General features: G+C 38.1%; 1 protein-coding gene across 6 annotated transcripts in view; it reads left to right on the forward strand.

Moving 5' to 3' along the window:
* FGD4 (FYVE, RhoGEF and PH domain containing 4) overlaps window positions 1–19,048 on the forward strand; it is a 202,084-nt gene that overhangs the window by 97,423 nt on the left and 85,613 nt on the right. The window contains exon 1 of one of the 6 annotated variants that reach the window (XM_044228925.1): window positions 9,930–10,136. The exons of the other annotated variants lie outside the window; for them this stretch is intronic. Within the exon in view, the coding sequence (XP_044084860.1) occupies window positions 10,121–10,136 (16 nt within the window). The 5' untranslated portion in view covers window positions 9,930–10,120. Of the gene's footprint in view, window positions 1–9,929; window positions 10,137–19,048 lie in introns of those variants that run through there. 6 annotated transcript variants of the gene reach the window in all.

Genomic DNA, 19,048 nt, shown 5'->3' on the forward strand with positions numbered 1-19,048 from the left:
ATCTTCAAAATATTTGAAGAATCACTGGTTTCTCTGCCCTTTGGAATTTTAGGCATGGTTGGTTAAAAAGACCAAGATTATGTCATCATATGTAATTGTGACGATTACATATCTTAGATAATGTATTGGGATTCTGGCAATACTTGGTGACAAGTCATCGTAAACATCAGGTTTATAGGTTATTAATGGCACAATACTTCAGTGAATTGTCAGACCAAAGACCTCTTTGTCTTTTCTTTTGTAAGAAAACAGAAATGTTCCGCATTTACTAACCCTGTTAGAGAAGTGTATCAGTACATATTTAACAGGTTCTTACCTAGCAGATATATTTGAAAAAATAAGCAAAACCTGTCCTTTTGAGGTAAAGGTAACAGTTGAGTGAGTAAGAAAGTAGCTGCAATCAGCAGAGGAAAAAGTGCATTATGGACAAACATTTTTGAAAGGACTGTTTGGAAATGTTTCCATTATTGTGTCATCACCAAAATAGATATGTGTATCTTTTTTTTTTTTAATTTCCTTTAAAAAACTATTTCTGCATACACATTTAAACTTAAATACACGATCTTTTTTAGCTGTTTTAGAATCTTTGAGATAGTTATAGTAGATTTTAGACCAAAGGGGGAAAAAAAAGGTAACGCTTTCTAAGACATCAAGGCAGATGGAAATACACTAGAAGAATTTCAAGGAAAACTTTTGCATAATTGATGGATGGGATTTAGAAATCATGATTTAGTGAGTGCAGCCAGTGATGTACTTCTTCCCCTTAGAACAATGAATCTTCCTCTGCTAGGGGCAGTCATCAAAACCACGTATGGAAGTAAACCAACTTAGATCTGTTGTTTCAAATGGCTGGATCATCAAATATTTAACCAAGATTTTTAAAAAAGCAAAGCAGATTAAATCACACTGATCCTTCAAAAATAGTATTTTTTTAAAATATTTTATTTATTTATTTGACAGAGATCACAAGTAGGCAGAGAGAGAGAGAGGAGGAAGCAGGCTCCCTGCAGAGCAGAGAACCCAATGTGGGGCTCGATACCAGGACCCTGGAATCATGACCTGAGCTGAAGGCAGAGGCTTTAACCCACTGAGCCACCCAGGCGCCCCTCAAAAATAGTATTTTATCTTTACCTCATCTTACCTTAAGTTTAATTTTTGTATTTTACAGTATGCATTTTAGTGCATAATACTTGTGTTTAATGCATTTAACTTACGCACATACCAATGGATACATCCACACTTGAAGGTGCATTGCCTAATTTTCACACTGAGAGGGAGATGCCATCATAAAGTTTGGATGTCACTGTTCTAACAAGCCCATCTTGACCTCCCTAACCCCGTGGCAGTAACTGGGCCCCCCTCAGATGTGTCAGTCACTGTTCTACTTGTCTGCTCTCCCTTTGACTCCTTGGAGGAGACGACCATTCAATGAGATTGCATTAAGTGTCTGATCCAGCGTGCAGAGGGCCTATAGACACGAACAGGACAGTCATGGTCCTTTTTTTCGGACGCTTTGAGAATGGCAGGAAAGACAAATGCTGAACAAGGACACTGTATGAACTTTCATTTAATTACAGTTGTAAATGAGTATTCAAAGGAAACCTACAGGGGATAGTGAGACCTAATCATACGAAAGACCTTAAGGCCATAGGAACTGAAAAGAATAGTGTGGTAGAAGGCATATGAGATGCCATTGAAAGTGATGGTGCAGACTTCTCCAAAAAATTCCCAGGTACTTAGCAGCCTGCCATGTATACTGTATTAAGCCCCATGTAAGGGCTCAAAAATTCCTTGTGAATAAATGGATAAAACAATTTCAGAACAAACCTCTAACTGATGGCTCAAAATTTTATTTGATCTGCACAGTGTTTTTGAGTTATTTTGTGGTTTTGAAATTTTAGAAAAATTCATAGTCTAGGTTGCTGTAAGTAACTCTAATTCATACTGTTTTAGACTGCTATTCTTACCCATTTGTGTTATGTGCCTCGATGCGAGATCCATTTGCCTTTCTGTCCTCTATGTAGAGAATAAAGGTCATGCTACACAGTAAGCTGTTGACTAATAGATTATTTGAGTTCTAGTGATTAAAGTACAAACTAAAGTATTAGGTCTTAAAGACCATATGGTTATTTTATCATTCTTAGTATAATATTGAAAATCTCTTTCACCATTATTGGTAAAGTTCAAAATACACAGATTGCTAGGATAATAATTTGAAAATTTCAAGCAAGTAAATGTGTAATTTACATGTACTCATTCATCAATTTAAGGCCCTTATGATGGAAATTGCCCATTTTCTTTTTTCTTTTTTTAAGTTCTTTTTTTATCCTTGATCTTCATTCCTACCACTGAAAAAGGTATCTGAAAGCTTACTAAAATTTGGAAGGACTAATACTCTTTTTCTTTTTTTTGCAGTTTTCTTTATTTCTGTAATAGATTCCTGAGATGGCATCAAAAAGGAAATTGCATGTTTAAGTGAGTTATCTGTGGGCTAAGAGGGAAGAAATAAGAAAAATGGATGATTTGCAGATGGGATGGTGCTGGTTATATTTAGGTTATCTTTTCTTTCCATATTCTGAGTTTGTCCTTTAAGAATGTTTGGGCCAACACAAAAGGCTAAGCAGCTGCTGTTACCCCAGCAAGCTGTGCATTATGGTCTTGAGGAAAGGAAGACAAGTAATTAAAAGAAATCTGGATGAAGCAGCTGATCAAGAAAGGAGAGAAACAAAATCCCTCCCACTGTTCTCCCAAGTTAGTAGCAAGTAACTGGCTGTACTTTACCCTTTATCTGACCTGCCAAGGGCAAAGCCTAAGTTTTATTTTCTTAAAGCCTCAGAGGAGCTTTTCTGGAAGCTGTGTGGCTATTTCAAAGTTGGAAAAAATAATAGGTTCCTGTGGAAATTTATGGAAAGAAAACATTTTTCTTGACTTCCTTCTCAAAGCCGGTGATTGATAGAGGGAGCATGGTTTGGGAACATACTTTGACAGCAAAGTGGCAAGAAATGAGTCTAGAAAGGTAAGCAGGGGACAGACTTGGGCCTTTGTGTAGTTTGGATTCATTCTGAGCCCAGTAAGTAGCCATAGAGGATATCATCTGGCAAGTGATGAATAATTCTGCAAGCAGCAGCAATGTTTGCAAATCTGCCACAGATGTCTTCACCATACAGCCCGAAATCAGGCCCTTTCCTTCCCCTTTGCTGCCTAACAAAACCTCAGGAATCCTTCAAGGTAAAGTTCAGTCTTCTTCAGTGAAGGAGATCACTTGCAGATATATGGAAATGAGAGCGTGAAGCTGAAAGAGAGGTCAGTCCTGGAAATGCTTCCAAATCTTCTGCATAGTGGAGGAGTTGTAGCTGTCAGGTGGGCCCGTTGTCCAGAGTAGATACTGAAGAAAGAAGAATGCAAAGGAATGGTACAGGCAGTAGAGAGTAGGCGAGGGAGTTCATAAGCGTGAAGAACTAGATTGGCCGTGACAGAGATAGGCTGGCTGAGGTTGAGTGTCGTGAATCCATGGAGGAAAATGTTCTAGTTGCAATAACTTTTTATGGTGGTACAATATGCATGGCATAAAATTTACCATTTTTGCTGTTTTTACGTGTACAGTCAGTTCTGTAGCATTAATACGTTCACATTGTTCCGCCACGGTCACCACCAGCCATCTCTAGAACTTTCTCATCTTCCCTAACTGAAATTTTAGATCCAGTAAGATAATTGCTATAGTATTTTGTTCACACACAATGTCAACCTCAGCACCAGAACCCTGTGGGTAGACATTGTTGTGGTGCACACAGGGGAAGGAGCTGCGGTGCAGGACAAGCACTTGCCCGAGAAAGCTGTAAAGAGTGACTCTGTTGTGAGGTGGGTGAGGCAGGAGGACTGCGATAGGGGTGAGCAGAGAAGTGAAACGGATATGTAGTGTGTGTCCAGCATCATGTTCAGTGCTGTGTGTATGTTCTTTAATGAAGCTATTGTGAGAGCTAAAGAAGACGTTGATTCCAGAGTTTAGGAAAGGGAGGAATCTAGGAGGTGGCAAGATGAGGATTGTAGAATTTGAAACCTCAGAATTAACTTGCTGCTGAAGTGAATGTGATTTCCTCAAGGAAATGCACAGCTCTTCCAAGGTAGGGTAGTCACTAGGTATGGATCAAGTGGAACCCAAAGAAGTTGTGCAAAAATAATAATGATCATAATTAAAGAAGAAGCACTGTATTTATCAATTAACTTTGTTTCTCCTTTGAATTTAGGTAACACCAATTACCTGGGATTAAGATAAAGGCTAAATGAGATAAAAAGCATGACACCGAGCTCCTGAGTGGCAGTGTTTGTTTAGGGTCTGATTCTTGGTTTTGGCTCGGGTCATGATCTTGGAATTATGAAATTGAACCCTGCTTAGGCTCTGTGCTCAGCAGGGATCCGGCTTGAGATTCTCCCTCTCCCTCTGCCCCTCCTGCTCATACTTGCGTGCTCATGTGCTCTCTCTCAAGTAAATAAATCTTTAAACAAACAAAAAAGCATGCCAGATGTGAGAGGGACTGTAATGGGGGGAAAGGCCAAAAAGAGAGACATATCACCCACTTAAAGTGTGTTTGCTGTTGAGCTGTGTAAGCGAACATGTGAAATGAGTGGTGTGATGGAGGAAATTCATAGTGGTAAAATCAGACAAACAATAAATTGGGATATGGAGATGAATTCCATAATTTACGTTAGAGAGTAGTGTTTTTATTCTCTAGGATTACGCATTTTTACTTAGAGAATTATGACATTTCAGGTACGATGTTTCTTTTATATACCTAAAATATATAAGCTATCCCTATCCACATGCCATAAGAAAGATGTGTAGCTTTCCATGGGCTTCTGAAGTAGAAGAGTAATGGAGTTGTATTAGAACCCAGAGTGAACAGTAATGTAATCTAAGATTATATTATCATCCATCCAGAAACTCTGTTCTGAGGGGTGCTATCTACTTTAATACTGTGCTGTATGGTTGGGACTTTAAGCATCTAACTGTGGAATTAATATAAAACATTTATATTACATATTTTTTTTAAAGAATCTAGGTTCAGGGATAGTAGGCTTTCTTTGAAGATCTCTATAAAAATAATTTGGTACAAAATATTTAAGCCACAGCATTTACCTGGCACATATTCAAAAATATGTAGGTCTTACTTCATTAAGTCTCAGACATGCAAAATGGAAATTATGCATCAGTTGGTTGGCTTTTTAAATTAAAATGTGTTTTTCTAGGCCAACAAAGGAATCATTTTAATATCAAATTGTTATTTGATTTTATTAGATTGTTGTTAGAAGACTAAAGAGGGCAAAATGGGTTAAGATTTAGATTAGTTTGGGGACACCTGGGTCGCTCAGTGGGTTTGGCCTCTGCCTTCAGCTCAGGTCATGATCTCAGGGTCCTGAGATCCGGTTCTCTGCTCAGCAGGGAGAGTGCTTCCTCCTCTCTCTCTGCCTGCCTCTCTGCCTACTTGTGATCTATGTCCATCAAATAAATAAGTAAAATCTTTTTTAAAAAAAGATTCAGATTAGTTTTGTTCTGTGAAAATGGCGGTTGCCTCTCAGTTAAATAACATTAGAGAATGAGTATGAGGATTTTACTCCTTAGCTGATAATTGAAAGTCACAAGTACTTATTGTTGTATCTAAACAAACTAAAATACGAGTATTCACTTGGTGTAACTGTCCTGCTATTTATTGCCAAAATACGTTTATTAGTAAATAATTATTAAATCTACTTTTGCCATTAGTACATGGAAGTTTTCAATTACATGACAGATGATGTGCTAGATAGCTTTAAATAAAACTGCCAGGTCTAACAACTTAATCTACCACCTTTTTAAAAACATTGTAGATGAAAAATTTTGTTCAGGAAGTGCAAGTTGCATGGTAAAATTTTTGTTTTAAATCATTCCCATTAGAAATGGTAAGCTATTGAAAATAATAGAAGTAGGCTTTAACAGAAAAAGTAAACCAAGATCAATATAATGAAAAAAAAACAAGTGGTTATGAAATACCATCTGAATGTGGGGCAGAACTTTCTAAGTCATTATTCAATCAATTTGTGAAGAATAACCTTTCTTTAAGGAGACACATAAGAACAGAGGGTATTTTATGAATAGCTGTGAGTTGTTTAGTATTGATTTTGGGTATTTTCAGAGCTGATATCTGTGACAAATAATCATAATAAATTAATGAAATGCCATACACTATTGTAAACTTCAATTTTCCCAAATGGACTTTATATGAAACTAATTAGGTCACTTCTGAATTTAAGATTTTTTTAAATCACAGGAAACAGATAAGATGAACCAGTGATTATCTTTGCTATTGATGGGAAAGACAATGAATATACCCAAAATCATAGTTTTGGGTTTACAGTAATACCATTCATTTCATAGCCTATTGCTTTTTATTTGCTCCTTAATTTTTAAAATTAGAGGATAATTTATATACAACAAAATTCACCCTCCTGAGGGTAGAATTGAGTTTTGACAATTGCATATGGTCATGTAACCACCACCACAATGAAGATCTAAAGCAGCCCCATCTCCTCCTAATATTCCATCATGCTCTTTAAAAAATTTTTTTTTAAATTTATCATGCCCTTTTGTAATCAGTCAGTCCCTCTCCCCACCAGCTGCTGCTTCAGATTTATTTTCTGTCCCTATAGGCTTTCCTTTCCAAAATGTCATATAGAGTCATGTATGTGTAGCCTTTTAAGTTGGCTTCTTTCTTTTTGTTTCAAGTTTTTACTTAAATTCTAATTAGTTGGGGTACCTGGGTGGCTCAGTTGGTTAAGCGTCTGCCTTTGGCTCAGGTCATGATTCCAGGGTCCTGGGACCTAGTCCCACATCCAGTTTCGTGCTCAGCAGGGAGCTTCCTTCTCCCTCTGCCTGCCACTCCCCCTGCTTGTGTGCGTGTTCTCTCTCTCTCTCTCTGACAAATAAATAAAATCTTTTAAAAAAATTCCAATTAGTTAACATAGAGTGTAATATTGGCTTCAGGAGTAGAATTTAGTGATTCATTACTTACATATAATACCCAGTGCTTATCACACGTGCCCTATCATCCATTTAGCCCATTCCCCCCACCTCCCCTCCAGCAACCCTCAGTTTGTTCTTGATCTTTAAGAGTCCATTTTATAGTTTTATAGTTTTTTTTATAGTTTGATCGGTCTTCTTTTTAAATCCCCCTTCCCCTACATCATCTATTTTGTTTCTAAAATTTCACATATGAGTGAAATTATATGGTGTTTGTCTTTCTCTGACTTATTTCACTTAGCATAATACAGTCTAGCTCCATCCACATTGTTGTAAATGGCAAGATATAATTTTTTTTGGTGGCTGAGTAATATTTCATATATGTATGTATATGCATATATATGTATCTGTGTGTATACACACACACAAACACACCCCCCACATCTTTTGTGGGGGCAGGGAGGGACAAAGGGAGAGAGAGAATCTTAAGCAGGTTCTATGCCCACTGTGGAGCCTGAGGTGGGGCTGGATTTCAAAACCCTAAGATCATGACCTGAGCTGAATTGGATACTTAACCAACTGAGCCACCCAGGGGCCCCTTACTACATCTGCTCATCAATGGATGGATATTTGGGCTCTTTCCATAATTTGGCTATTGTTGATAATTCTGCTATAAACATTGGGGTGCATGTGCCCTTTGAGTCAGCTTTTTTGTATCCTTTGGGTAAATACCTAGTTGTGCAATTGCTGGGTCATAGGGTAGTTCTATTTTTATAAGTTGGCTTCTTTCTAATGCACATGTGAGTGTCCTTACGTGATTCCTTCTTATTGCTCAGTGTTATGCCATTGCATGGATTTACCACAGTTTGCTTATCCATTCACTAATTGAAGGATGAGTGGGTGTTTCCAGCTTTTGGTGACAATGAATAAAGCCCTGTAAGCATTCCTGTACAGATTTTTGTGTGAATGTAAGTATTCTTTTCACTTGGTTAAGTACCTTGGAGTGTGATTGCTAGGTCGTGCAGAAGTACATGTTTAACTTTGTAAGAGCCTTTCCTGGCTACTATTGGGGTGGCTTAGAATTTAGTACAAGTTTATGGTAGATGCTGAATATAATCACAATTTACCATTTGTGGACAATGAGAGTTGGTGACAATAGTTATACTTTATTTTAATTACCACTTACTAGCTGCAAATCATGTCTTGGTTTTCTGGCTTTCATCCATAGAACTTCAAAAGTGTATTGCATTATATCTTAATTTATTGTACAAAAGTGAATTTAGTTTCTTAAAGGTTGTCATTTTACTCATGTTATTGGCCAAAATTTTTAACCTCTTGAAACTCATTTTCTCTTCTACAAAATGGGAATTACTATTTCCTACCTTACCTGTATTATTCCTTTTACAGAAGAGTCTGTAAAATACTGATAAATTATTAATACCTTACAGTGAGAATTTAATGAAATGCTGCATAGAAAGTGCCTAGCAGTACTGGCACAAAATAAATACTAACTATAAAAAAAAGGAAAAGTTATTTATTTGTTTGAAAACCAAACCTGAATTTACAATCTAAACATTGCTATCAAAGCTAAGAAAGTACAATTTAAACATTGCCATCAAAGCTAAGAAAGCACAGAAGTTGGGGCATTTTTATGACAGGGAAGTGTTCTGTTTTTTACATTACTGTAATTTGCCAAGGTTAAGTGGTCTTGGAATCAAATATAGACAGTTTTCCTGCCGCAGTGAAATTCAAATCCATGGGTGGAGTTTGCAAAGGAAATAAAAGACAATTCACATTTCTTCTTTATTTGACTCCTTCTCTCCATGTTTCTAATTATCTATTCTTTTTAGATCAGTTGTAAAACCTATTTCCTTTATTAAGAGTTAAGTTGATAACCCCCACTTCCTAATGAGCAGGTGGCGGTTACTGTGAGTCTCATTTGAACAAATACATAGCCCGTCATACCTCATCCTGAACATTGCCCTCCTGTCCAGACATTGAGCATTTCCTAAGCAGGTGCAAGTGCCCCAGAGCTTTAGGACTCAGTGAGTGAGTCAAGAGTCCAGACAGGCAAGTCTCTGCCCCATTAGCTCTCCAAGTGTGGTCCGTGACGTGCAGACCCAGACTGGCTGTGTCTGGGTCACTTGGGAGCTCGTCAGAAAGGTAAATTCTGGAACTCCACCACAGACTTCCTGAATTCAACTCTGGAGACGGCGTTAGGCAACATATGTCTTAAAACGCCATCCAGGTGATTTGATGCAACTGGAGGGTGACAGCGATTGTGTGTGGACATCTGAAGAGGGGATTAGAGAGATTATTTCCAACCATGAGAGTGATGTCTGTGTAACCTGTTACTTCATTGTGATTTTATAAATGTCTTCATTGATATTTTCTGGTATTTCAGGGGATCAGGAATTTTAAAGCACTTAATGAATGATATATACTTATAAAGATATACAAAATAAGTAATAAATATTATACCAGTTAAAAAGTATTCGGAAATCACCTATAAAATTTGTTTTCCTTAGGAAATCTGTGAGTAGTATTTACTCACCAAGGTCAATGAGCTGTGCTAAAATGGAAGGTCAAAGTGGCAGAATAACATTTGTGATCATTCAAAATGACATTTTTAACATCTGAAGCCTGTGAATCCTGGATTCTGTAACCTCTTCAGTCCAAGGCATGGACCCAGTTAAAGTGGAAACAAACAGTTTTCATGTTGGCTTTTTTAGAACATTACTAATAGTTAAGGAATTAGTCAGTTTATAAACCATCCTATTCCCCAACGTATTTCTAGTTCACTCGGAGCCTCCATGTGCCTCCGTTGTTGTTTCTTTTACCGTAATAAATAGAAGTCTCCCATCTTCAGATACTTGGCCTCATGAACAGCACTGCGGCAGCCCTTCCTCTGGGGGAGGTGTGGCATATTATGCATGAGATTGTCTGAGCTGTAAGGTCTAAGAATGCCCTGAAGTAAACAGTGTCCTGGTGGGGCTTCTGGCTTGCCTGTGTGTGATCTCCAGTCTACCAAAGGCTTTAAGCCAGAGTGAGATTTTATCACATGATCATTAAGAGAGTAAAGGCAAATATTTTGTCAAACCTGAGTAGACTATCAGTATATGTGAAGTCATGTCCACTGATCAAGGTAAGTGGTTTCATTTTCTAGTGTATCTTTCTTATGTTTTTTTAGAGTGTGTGTGGTCAGTTGATAATTGAGCATGCCGAGGGGCATACAAGTGGCAGAGTGTAGTTTTGTTTCAATGTTAAGAATAAGGTTCCCTTTATTTTTCAACTTTAACATTAAAATATGTACTATGGCTCTTCCAACAGGCGTCTTCTGGGTTTGCAAAGTACAAATTTGTTTAAGTTCTGTTTCTCTGACTCATTCTTACTAACGTTAGAACAGTTTGAAAATTGAGTCAGTAAGGAGAGGAATGCAGAGAAGGAAAGCAAGAATTTTTTCTTTTTTCTTCTGTTTCTGGTGTGAACAAAGCTCACAGATGTTTACCACTGATCCTTTCCTAGAGCTATTGCATGGAGCAGCACTGTGGTCAAACAACCCCCCTCCCACCCGCCACCACCACCCCACTCTGCTCGTTTTGGTAAAGTTCAGGGGACTGAGTGTTCTGGGTTTTTCATTTTAGATAACATTGTAGAGATAGGCATGGGGTATTTTTAAATTGTTAGTGGTATTGAGCCTCTGTTGTTTCTTCCAGTATTCTAGAGAGCATATATATGGGAAATTATTCAAAGAAAAATGAAATTCTACTGTGTGGTAGAAATATAATCATGTGATAGGAAATTTCTGCTAAAAATATTTTTTAAGACTAAAATGGGTTCATTTTGTGCAGCTAATATTCCCTTTGTTTCTGCATGGACAGAATTCCTCCTAAAGAATACATCCATTGCTGAGCCAGGTGGGCTGCACCTTACAGCGGCTGGCCTGCATAGCTACCAGGATTCTCTTCCCTCTGACGTCACTCCTTACTTCTTGCGGGCAGGCTCACTCCGTGGGGTTTGCCCTGCGGGTGGAAGCCCGAGGGCGGGGTTGGTTGTAGCACTGCAGCAGGGAAGCTGAGGCTCCTTTCTGGAGCTGCACAGCCTTGGCTGGCTCTGCTCCCAGGCTCCCGTAGTCTAGAGAGGAAGGAGCCCAGTCGGTGCCTGCCCCTGGTCCCTCCATCATCTGGGTGGAAGCCTTCACTCCTTTGTGGGGGTTCTACTCTTCTTGCTTAAGTAAGTTCAGAGTTTGTGTCCTCTCTTCGTGGTTTACCAGCATATTCCAAATATGAAAATATTTTTTAAAGTGACAATAGGGAAGTATTTTCTTTCTTCGAGACTGATGTTCCCTCTGTGCTTGAAATAGCTTCTGTCCCTTCTCATTCCATTGTCAAATAGTTAGGGATAATTAGAGGGACTTGATATTCCCTCCTGGAAGGCAACTCTTAAATGGAGAGAGAACTACTAGAATTTTCTGCTCCGAAGGACATCTCCCTATAGCGAGTGACCTGAAATGTAGGCTTAAGAAGCTTCTTTTAAGGTTTTTAAACTGAAAGGACAGTAATAGAGCACTTCCTGTCCCCACCAGTGGTTTATTTTGTTGCTGTTATGTTGTCTAAGAAAACATTTTTTGCATGCATATTTAGTGTACATGTTATTTTGTAGAAGTTTTATCTCCTTTTAGCGACTGAAGAAATTTTCCTTTACAAAACCTGTACTTACAGGCAAACTCATATGGAAACTGAAAAGTGAAAAATAATATGAGGAGCACTCAGTAGGAAGTATTATTTAATCTTTGCAAGGATGATAATATGGGCTTCATTTCGTAGTCATCCAAAATATATGTAACTTACACTGTGATCCAAGAGTAAGATTTAAACTTTCCCAGGTCTCCTTAGACACTAGAATACCATTCATTAAAATAAATAAATAAATAAACAAACACACCTTGTTTTTTTCTTCCTGCATTTAAGGCATTTAACTTTGAAATTGTCCCATAGGAGGAAAATAAGAAAAGAATGAAGATAAAATAAAATGTAACCATCTAGAAATGTTTCCTCTTAATAAGTTCTTGTAAAGCTTGATTTAAAGGGGATAGAAAGCCAATTCATGGATTAAAGTGTGAGAATTATTTATGGGTTTATCCTTCATCCAGTTTCTTTCAAAATTCATCTGGATAATTGGAAATTGACCAGCATTTAAAAATTTAGAACCAGGAGTTAAATTCTGTGAACTATTATTTGCTATGCGATAATATATTTCTCAGAGTAGTAACAATGATATGTTGCTGGGTCACATTACTGGGAAGTATGAAATCTATTTTGAATATAATGAAAAGTATATAAAGCTTGACTTTATATACTTAAAAATAATTATTTTTGTGACTTTGCAAATATAAACCCCCTAATGACTATTGAACTGGTGAAGTTACCTATTTATAAAGAATATCACCAGTTTTTCTCTTTTAACATTGCCCAACAAATTTTTTTTTCTTGATTAACTTCCGTCAGTGTTGCTAATTCAGAATGGAAAATAGCAAAATACAGAATGAAATGAGTAGCAAAGAAGATATTTTTTGTACTCCTTTATTCTAAAATTCACTAACTTATTTAGATACAGGACAATGTTAAGGAGACATGATTAGGGATAGGGAATATAACTGTACAGTAGTTCCCCTTCACCCAGGGTTTCACAAGCAGATGATCCTTCTTTTGATGTGTCGTCAGAAGGTCAGTAGTAGCCTAACAGTATGTCACAATAACTGTGTCATTCACCTCCCATCAGCTTATCATGCAGACGTTTTATCATTCCACATCATCACAAGAAGGGTGAATATGGAGCAATAATATACTTTGAGAGACAGAGCAAGCACAGTCACATAACTTAGCATAGTATGTTATAATTGTTTTATCTTATTATTGCTAATCGCTTATCTGTGCCTAATGTATCAAATAAACCTAATCATAGGTATGTATGTATAGGAAAAAGAGTAAATATAGACTTCAGTACCATTTGCAGTTTTAGGCATCCACCTAAGGTCTTAACATCCTCTGTGGATAAGGTTGGGGGTGGGGCAGGGAACTAATGTATTCACTAGACCCAATTCTTTTTTTTTTTTTTTTTTTAAGATTTTATCTTATTTATTTGACAGAGTGAGAGAGCACAAGCAGAGGGAGAAGCAGACAGAGAGAGAGGGAGAAGCAGGCTCCCCACTGAGCAGGGAGCCCAATGGGGGGCTCTATCCCAGGACCGTGGGATTCCAGGGTCCCAGACCTGAGCTGAAGGCAGATGCTAACCTGACTGAGCCACCCAGGCGCCCCTCACTAGACCCAGTTCTAAAAACCTTCCACTATTTCTGCCTTCAAGGAAGTTTAAGTATGTCTCTACCCAGACACAGATAAAAGCAGTGACTATGCCTGACAAATGTAATAATATAGATACAAAATATGTGTTTGGAGAACAGAAAAGGAGGAACAATGACTGATTAAAGGAAATTTCCTCAAAAAAGTAACATTGGAACTAGAGTAATATGATAAAAGACTTTCAAGCTAAGGGAACCAACATAGGCAAAAAATACAGAGACCTAGGAAAAGAATATAATTATGTTATTGAAGGTAGAGTGCTGGGTTGTGTATGGCTGTGAGTAGATAGACATGAAACCTTTGTGGGTAAATGTCTAATGCTAAGATGTCTGATGTTGAAGAGCCTTTTATGCAAATTAGAGTTTTTTCCATGGCTCTTGCAATTCTGTTAAAGGATTTTAAGCTAGGGGAGGAACAAGATTGGTTATACCATGGAATGAATAAAATAAATTTGGTCTTTGTAGGAACAATCCTCTTAGACTTAGCTAAACATGACACATATAATGCAATTTTAAAATTCAGAACTAGAAAAGTGGTTATATATGGTAAATTGGCTTACTTTTCTTCCTTCCTCTGTCAGCCGGGGTTGGGGGGGGCAGAAATAATAGAAAAACTAGATGGAATATTTGCTTTTTAAGTTTTCATGACTGAAACAATCCCCTACACTGTTAGAAGCTGAACACACAATGCTATTGTGCTCTGCTCTAGAACCCAGCCAGGGAAAAATACAAGGCCGCGAGGCCTGCTGGTCTGATTACATAGCAGGGAAAGCAAAATCTAACTTGTTAAGGTGTTAAATATTACATATTTAGTAAAATGGGATTTATATTAATGTTTGGGTTAAAAGAAAGGGTAGTAAAAAAAAAAAAAAAAGGTGGGGTGGGATAGATTAAAGACTGTCTCCAAACCTTTTTGTGGAAAGCCACCTACCTTGTCAGAGTTTTTAAAAATTGCCACTCTTCAAATAGAAGTGTTGAGGTCTGCGTACTACCTACCTGTGACCCATAGCCAATCAATGATATACAGCAGTAAAAATTTCTCTCATTTATAAAGGTAAGTAACTTTCTCATAGTCACAAAAGTAAATAATCACGTCAAAACTTTGGCCTTTTACTAATCTACCCTCTTTTCTCTTAGGAAAAAAATGCCCTTCCCAGATAAATATTAGCCTTGCTTCCCACAGCAGGTCTGGCTGGTGTCCTGGACTATAGTGATTGTTAGTGTGTTTAAACAAGTAACTTTCAGGATGAAGGACTTGCTGGCCCTGAGGAGTTTTTCCTATTTTGTAGGGGTTGGTTTTTTTTTTTTTTTTTAAAGATTTTATTTATTTATTTGAGAGAGAGAGAGAAAGAGCACAAGCAGGGAGAAAGGGAAGGGAGAAAGAGAAGCAGACTCCTCACAGAGCAGAGAGCCCGACGCAGGTCTCAGCCCCAAGACCTGGGACCATAAACTGAACTAAAGGCAGACACTTAACCAATTAGCCACCCAGGTGCCCTGCTAGAGTTCATTTTTACCCATGATTGCTGTGAAGCTAAATTTAGGTTTGAAAACTGAATGAACAGTGTCAATAACCGCATAACGAAGTGTAAGAAGACAGTGGGCTGAGAAGTAGAAGTTTGCCAGTAATTTTAAGGAAGCAATGTGAAGTAGGCAGAAGCTTACAGACACTAGTTAATAAAGAGTGTTAGTCTGGAAGGTTTTAGCTGCTGGAAATCGGGTTTAGAGAAATCAAGTTCAGAAAAGCAGGTACAGAATTAAAATAAGCAAAGTCAAGAAGGATTTGGTTATGAAAATGATTTTGTGTGTGTGTGAAGAGAAACAGTAGTCAGTTTTTGGTTGCTTATGATGAAGATAATTAACAATTCTGCTTGGTCTTAGCAACATCCTTGTCAAACCTTATGCAACACTGGCCAGTTTGATTTTCTTCTTCCTGGATCTTCAGATAAATTTATTGTGAATAAATGGAAAATAGTTTGGCAGTGGGTAGAAGGAAGAGGAAAAGCCAAGATTCTGGTTAATTTATAAACCAGACATCTTGAATAAATGAGTTGGCTATAGCTCTTAGAAAAAAACAACTTTATTTTGCCCTTCAAGTTCTTTTCTTACATCTGTTTTTATTTCTTTCAGAGTTTTTGAAGTCAATAAAATTTTTTAATTTTATTGTTTCAGAAGTCTCCTTTCATAGCAGGGCTTTCCATACTTGGCCAGAATAATCTCCCTCTTTTGAATTCTCAAGCTTCTAATTGATACCTGTTCAAATATACAGAGGATGTCTAGATTTTTGGCGTTTTGTGGTATTTTAGAGAGAGCATGTGCATGCACACAGATTGGGAAGGGGGAAGAGGGAGAGAGAATCTCAAGGAGACTCCATGCTGAGCACAGAGCCCATCATGGGGCTCGATCCCATGACCCCGAGATCACCACCCAGGCTGAAACCAAGAGTCAGATGCTCAACTGACTGTGTCACCGAGGTGCCCCTCAGTAGTAGATTCTAAAATCAGATAATTTACTTTATCTACCATATAGCAAAGAGGGCCTCATTCTTGAGATTAAATTTTGGGTTTACCTTAAATAGCCAGTTTATAGCAGCAATGGCCACGGTCGCCAAACTATGGAAAGAACCAAGATGCCCTTCAACGGATGAATGGATAAGGAAAATGTGGTCCATATACACTATGGAGTATTATGCCTCCATCAGAAAGGATGAATACCCAACTTTTGTAGCAACATGGACGGGACTGGAAGAGATTATGCTGAGTGAAATAAGTCAAGCAGAGAGAGTCAATTATCATATGGTTTTACTTATTTGTGGAGCATAACAAATAGCATGGAGGACAAGGGGTATTAGAGAGGAGAAGGGAGTTGGGGTAAATTGGAAGGGGAGGTGAACCATGAGAGACTATGGACTCTGAAAAACAATCTGAGGGGTTGGAAGTGGTGGGGGGATGGGAGGTTGGGGTACTAGGTGGTGGGTATTATAGAGGGCACGGATTGCATGGAGCACTGGGTGATGAAAAAATAATGAATAATGTTTTTCTGAAAATAAATAAATTGGAAGGAAAAAAAAAAGATCTCAAATAAGCAACCTAACTTGACACCCCCTGATTATTGCAGTGTTATTTATATAGCCAAGATGTGGGAACATCCCAAATATCTATTAGCATGTACATTGGAATATTATTCAGCCATAAATAGAAGAAAATCCTGCCATTTGAGACAATATGAATGAATCTGGAGAGCATTATGCTAAGTGAAATAAATCAGACAGAAAAATAGAAACACTGAGTGTGGTGAAAAAATAATGAATACTGTTTTTCTGAAAATAAATAAATTTTTAAAAAATAGCCAGTTGATGCTGTGAACCTAAAAAATTTAAAAAATTCATTTCATACAGCTTCCAGTGAAAATACTAATTTGATCTCTGCCTGTTATGATATCAGAAACAGTGGATCTCAACCTTGACTATGCCTTGCAATCACTTCAAAACAGATACCTTGGGACACCTGGTGGCTCACTTGATTGAGTGTCTGCCTTCAGCTTGGGTCTTGATCCCAGAGTCCTGGGATCAAGCCCCAAGTGAGGCTCCCTGCCCAGCGGGGAGTCTTCTCTCCCTCTGCCCCTCCCCTGCACTTGCTCTCACTCGCTCTCAAATAAACAAAATCTTTAAAAAATACAAAAATAAAACATAGATACCTGGCATCCCTCCCAATGATTTCATTGACTTGGGATGCAGTGCAGGTATCGCAGGTTTTATTTTTTAAAGCTCCAAAGGTGATTCATGGGTGAGCACGATTGACCAAGAGCATGACCTATTGATTTATTAGTTCAACATGCTGTAGATAACTGGAGAAGATAATTTTTACTAAAAATACTAGGAAGGCAACTGAATTAATAACATAGTAAGCATGTGGGATTTAGATCAATGAGAAAGTCAAGATCATACCCTGTAGCACTATTAGGTTACCCCAAAGTCATCTGTAAGCCCAGATGTGCTAGGTGAACTATGTTAGATCAATTGTGCCATGATGCCATTAATGAGTTTCCTGAAACCTAGAAGTTTTTACTCAAAGAGGTCACATGGCTAGCTGGGGACAGAACCAAGAGTGGTTCTGGAAAATTATAGTGCTAACGTAACACAGTGTATACGAATAATAGTGTGATCATATAGCACTTACACCACTAATCCATAGTTTGTTGACTTGAGTATTTAGATCAAGGTCTGGAAACCTTTTCTGCAAAGGGCCAGATCATATGTATTTTAGGCTTTGCAGAACACAGGGTTTCTGTCACAGCTACTCATTTCTGCCAATTTAGTGAAAAGGCATCACACACAGTATGTAAAAGAATGAGTGTGGCTATATTTCAGAAAAATTTTATTGACAAAAATAAGTGATGGACCAGATTTGCTCTGTGAGCTGTGGATTGCAGACCTTGAGTTCAGGTTTATTTTAATTTTCCCACTGAGGGACCTGTGGGCTGTAGCTTGTAGCCCCCTGATTCAGGGGCATTTTAAACTTCTTAGTTGAGAGCAGGGTGAGAATCCTGGTGACCCTAAACACTGATCACTCCACTGGCACTCATTGATCCTGTTTCGATGCCCTCTCTTGCAAGGTGCTAAGTACACACTTACTGAATTAATGTATACATGCAACTTTTAAACTTTTTTCTATTATGTTCAACCAACCTGTGTAACCAGGCTTCCAGTCAGGGAAGAAGTTGGCACATATGCCAGCTATGGAGAAGAAATGCACTTCTGTTCTTTGAAGTCTGTGGCAGGCTGTAATTGCTGGGTTTGGTAGAATTCTCCAAGTGAATAGGGATCTGATTTGCTCTGAGGACATTTATTATCCTAATTTCTTAGAGCAGATTCTAAGACTTTATTTCTAAAAAGGCATTCTTTTCTTTTTTAAAAATTTAAATTCACGTTAGTTAACATAGTGTATTATTAGTTCAGGGTAGAATTTAGTGATTCATCACTTGCATGTAACACCCAGTGTTCATTATATCCAGTGCCCTCCTCATTGCCCTTCACCCATTTAGCCCATCCCCCCCCTCCCCTCCAGCAACCGTCAGTTTGTTTCCTGTAGTTAAGAGGCTCTTATGGTTGGCCTCCTTCTGTGTTTTTATTTTTCCTTCCCTTCCCCCATGTTTATTAGTTTTGTTTCTTAAATTGCACATATGAGTGAAATCATGGTATTTGTCTTTCTCTAACTTATTTTGCTTAGCATAATACTCTTAAAAAGTATTTCTTAAACTTGGTTTTGTAATAACTAGGGTGTTGTTAGTGATTAAAGAGTATGTTTAGTTTCTCAGAACAATATTTCAATTCATTTGGATTTAAGATCTCTATCATGCTTGTATGTGGTGAGTGGAGACTTTGGCAAAACAGAGCAAATACTGGAACTCGCACTTCAGATCATGAGTCCATTTGCAGTACAAAATACAAACGGGCCTGACCCTAGTTGTGCTGGAAATTTAAAGCCCTGGTGTGACTCTTGGCTTTACCACTATTTACCAACCTTACTAGAACATGGAGATCTCTGTCCTACATGCTTCTGTCCATGCTGAAGATCGACAGTGGTGAGATCTATGGGAAAGTGCTTCATGAGCTCTTTCCTAGCCTCTCCTTGTAGAGTCTGAGTCGACTGTAGCAGGAACCACAGAGCACCCCCAAGCTGACTAGGACTGCACTGTCATGG

This window comes from Neovison vison, chromosome 12 (assembly GCF_020171115.1).
Source record: "Neovison vison isolate M4711 chromosome 12, ASM_NN_V1, whole genome shotgun sequence".
In the NCBI taxonomy this organism is placed as follows: Eukaryota; Metazoa; Chordata; class Mammalia; order Carnivora; family Mustelidae; genus Neogale; species Neogale vison.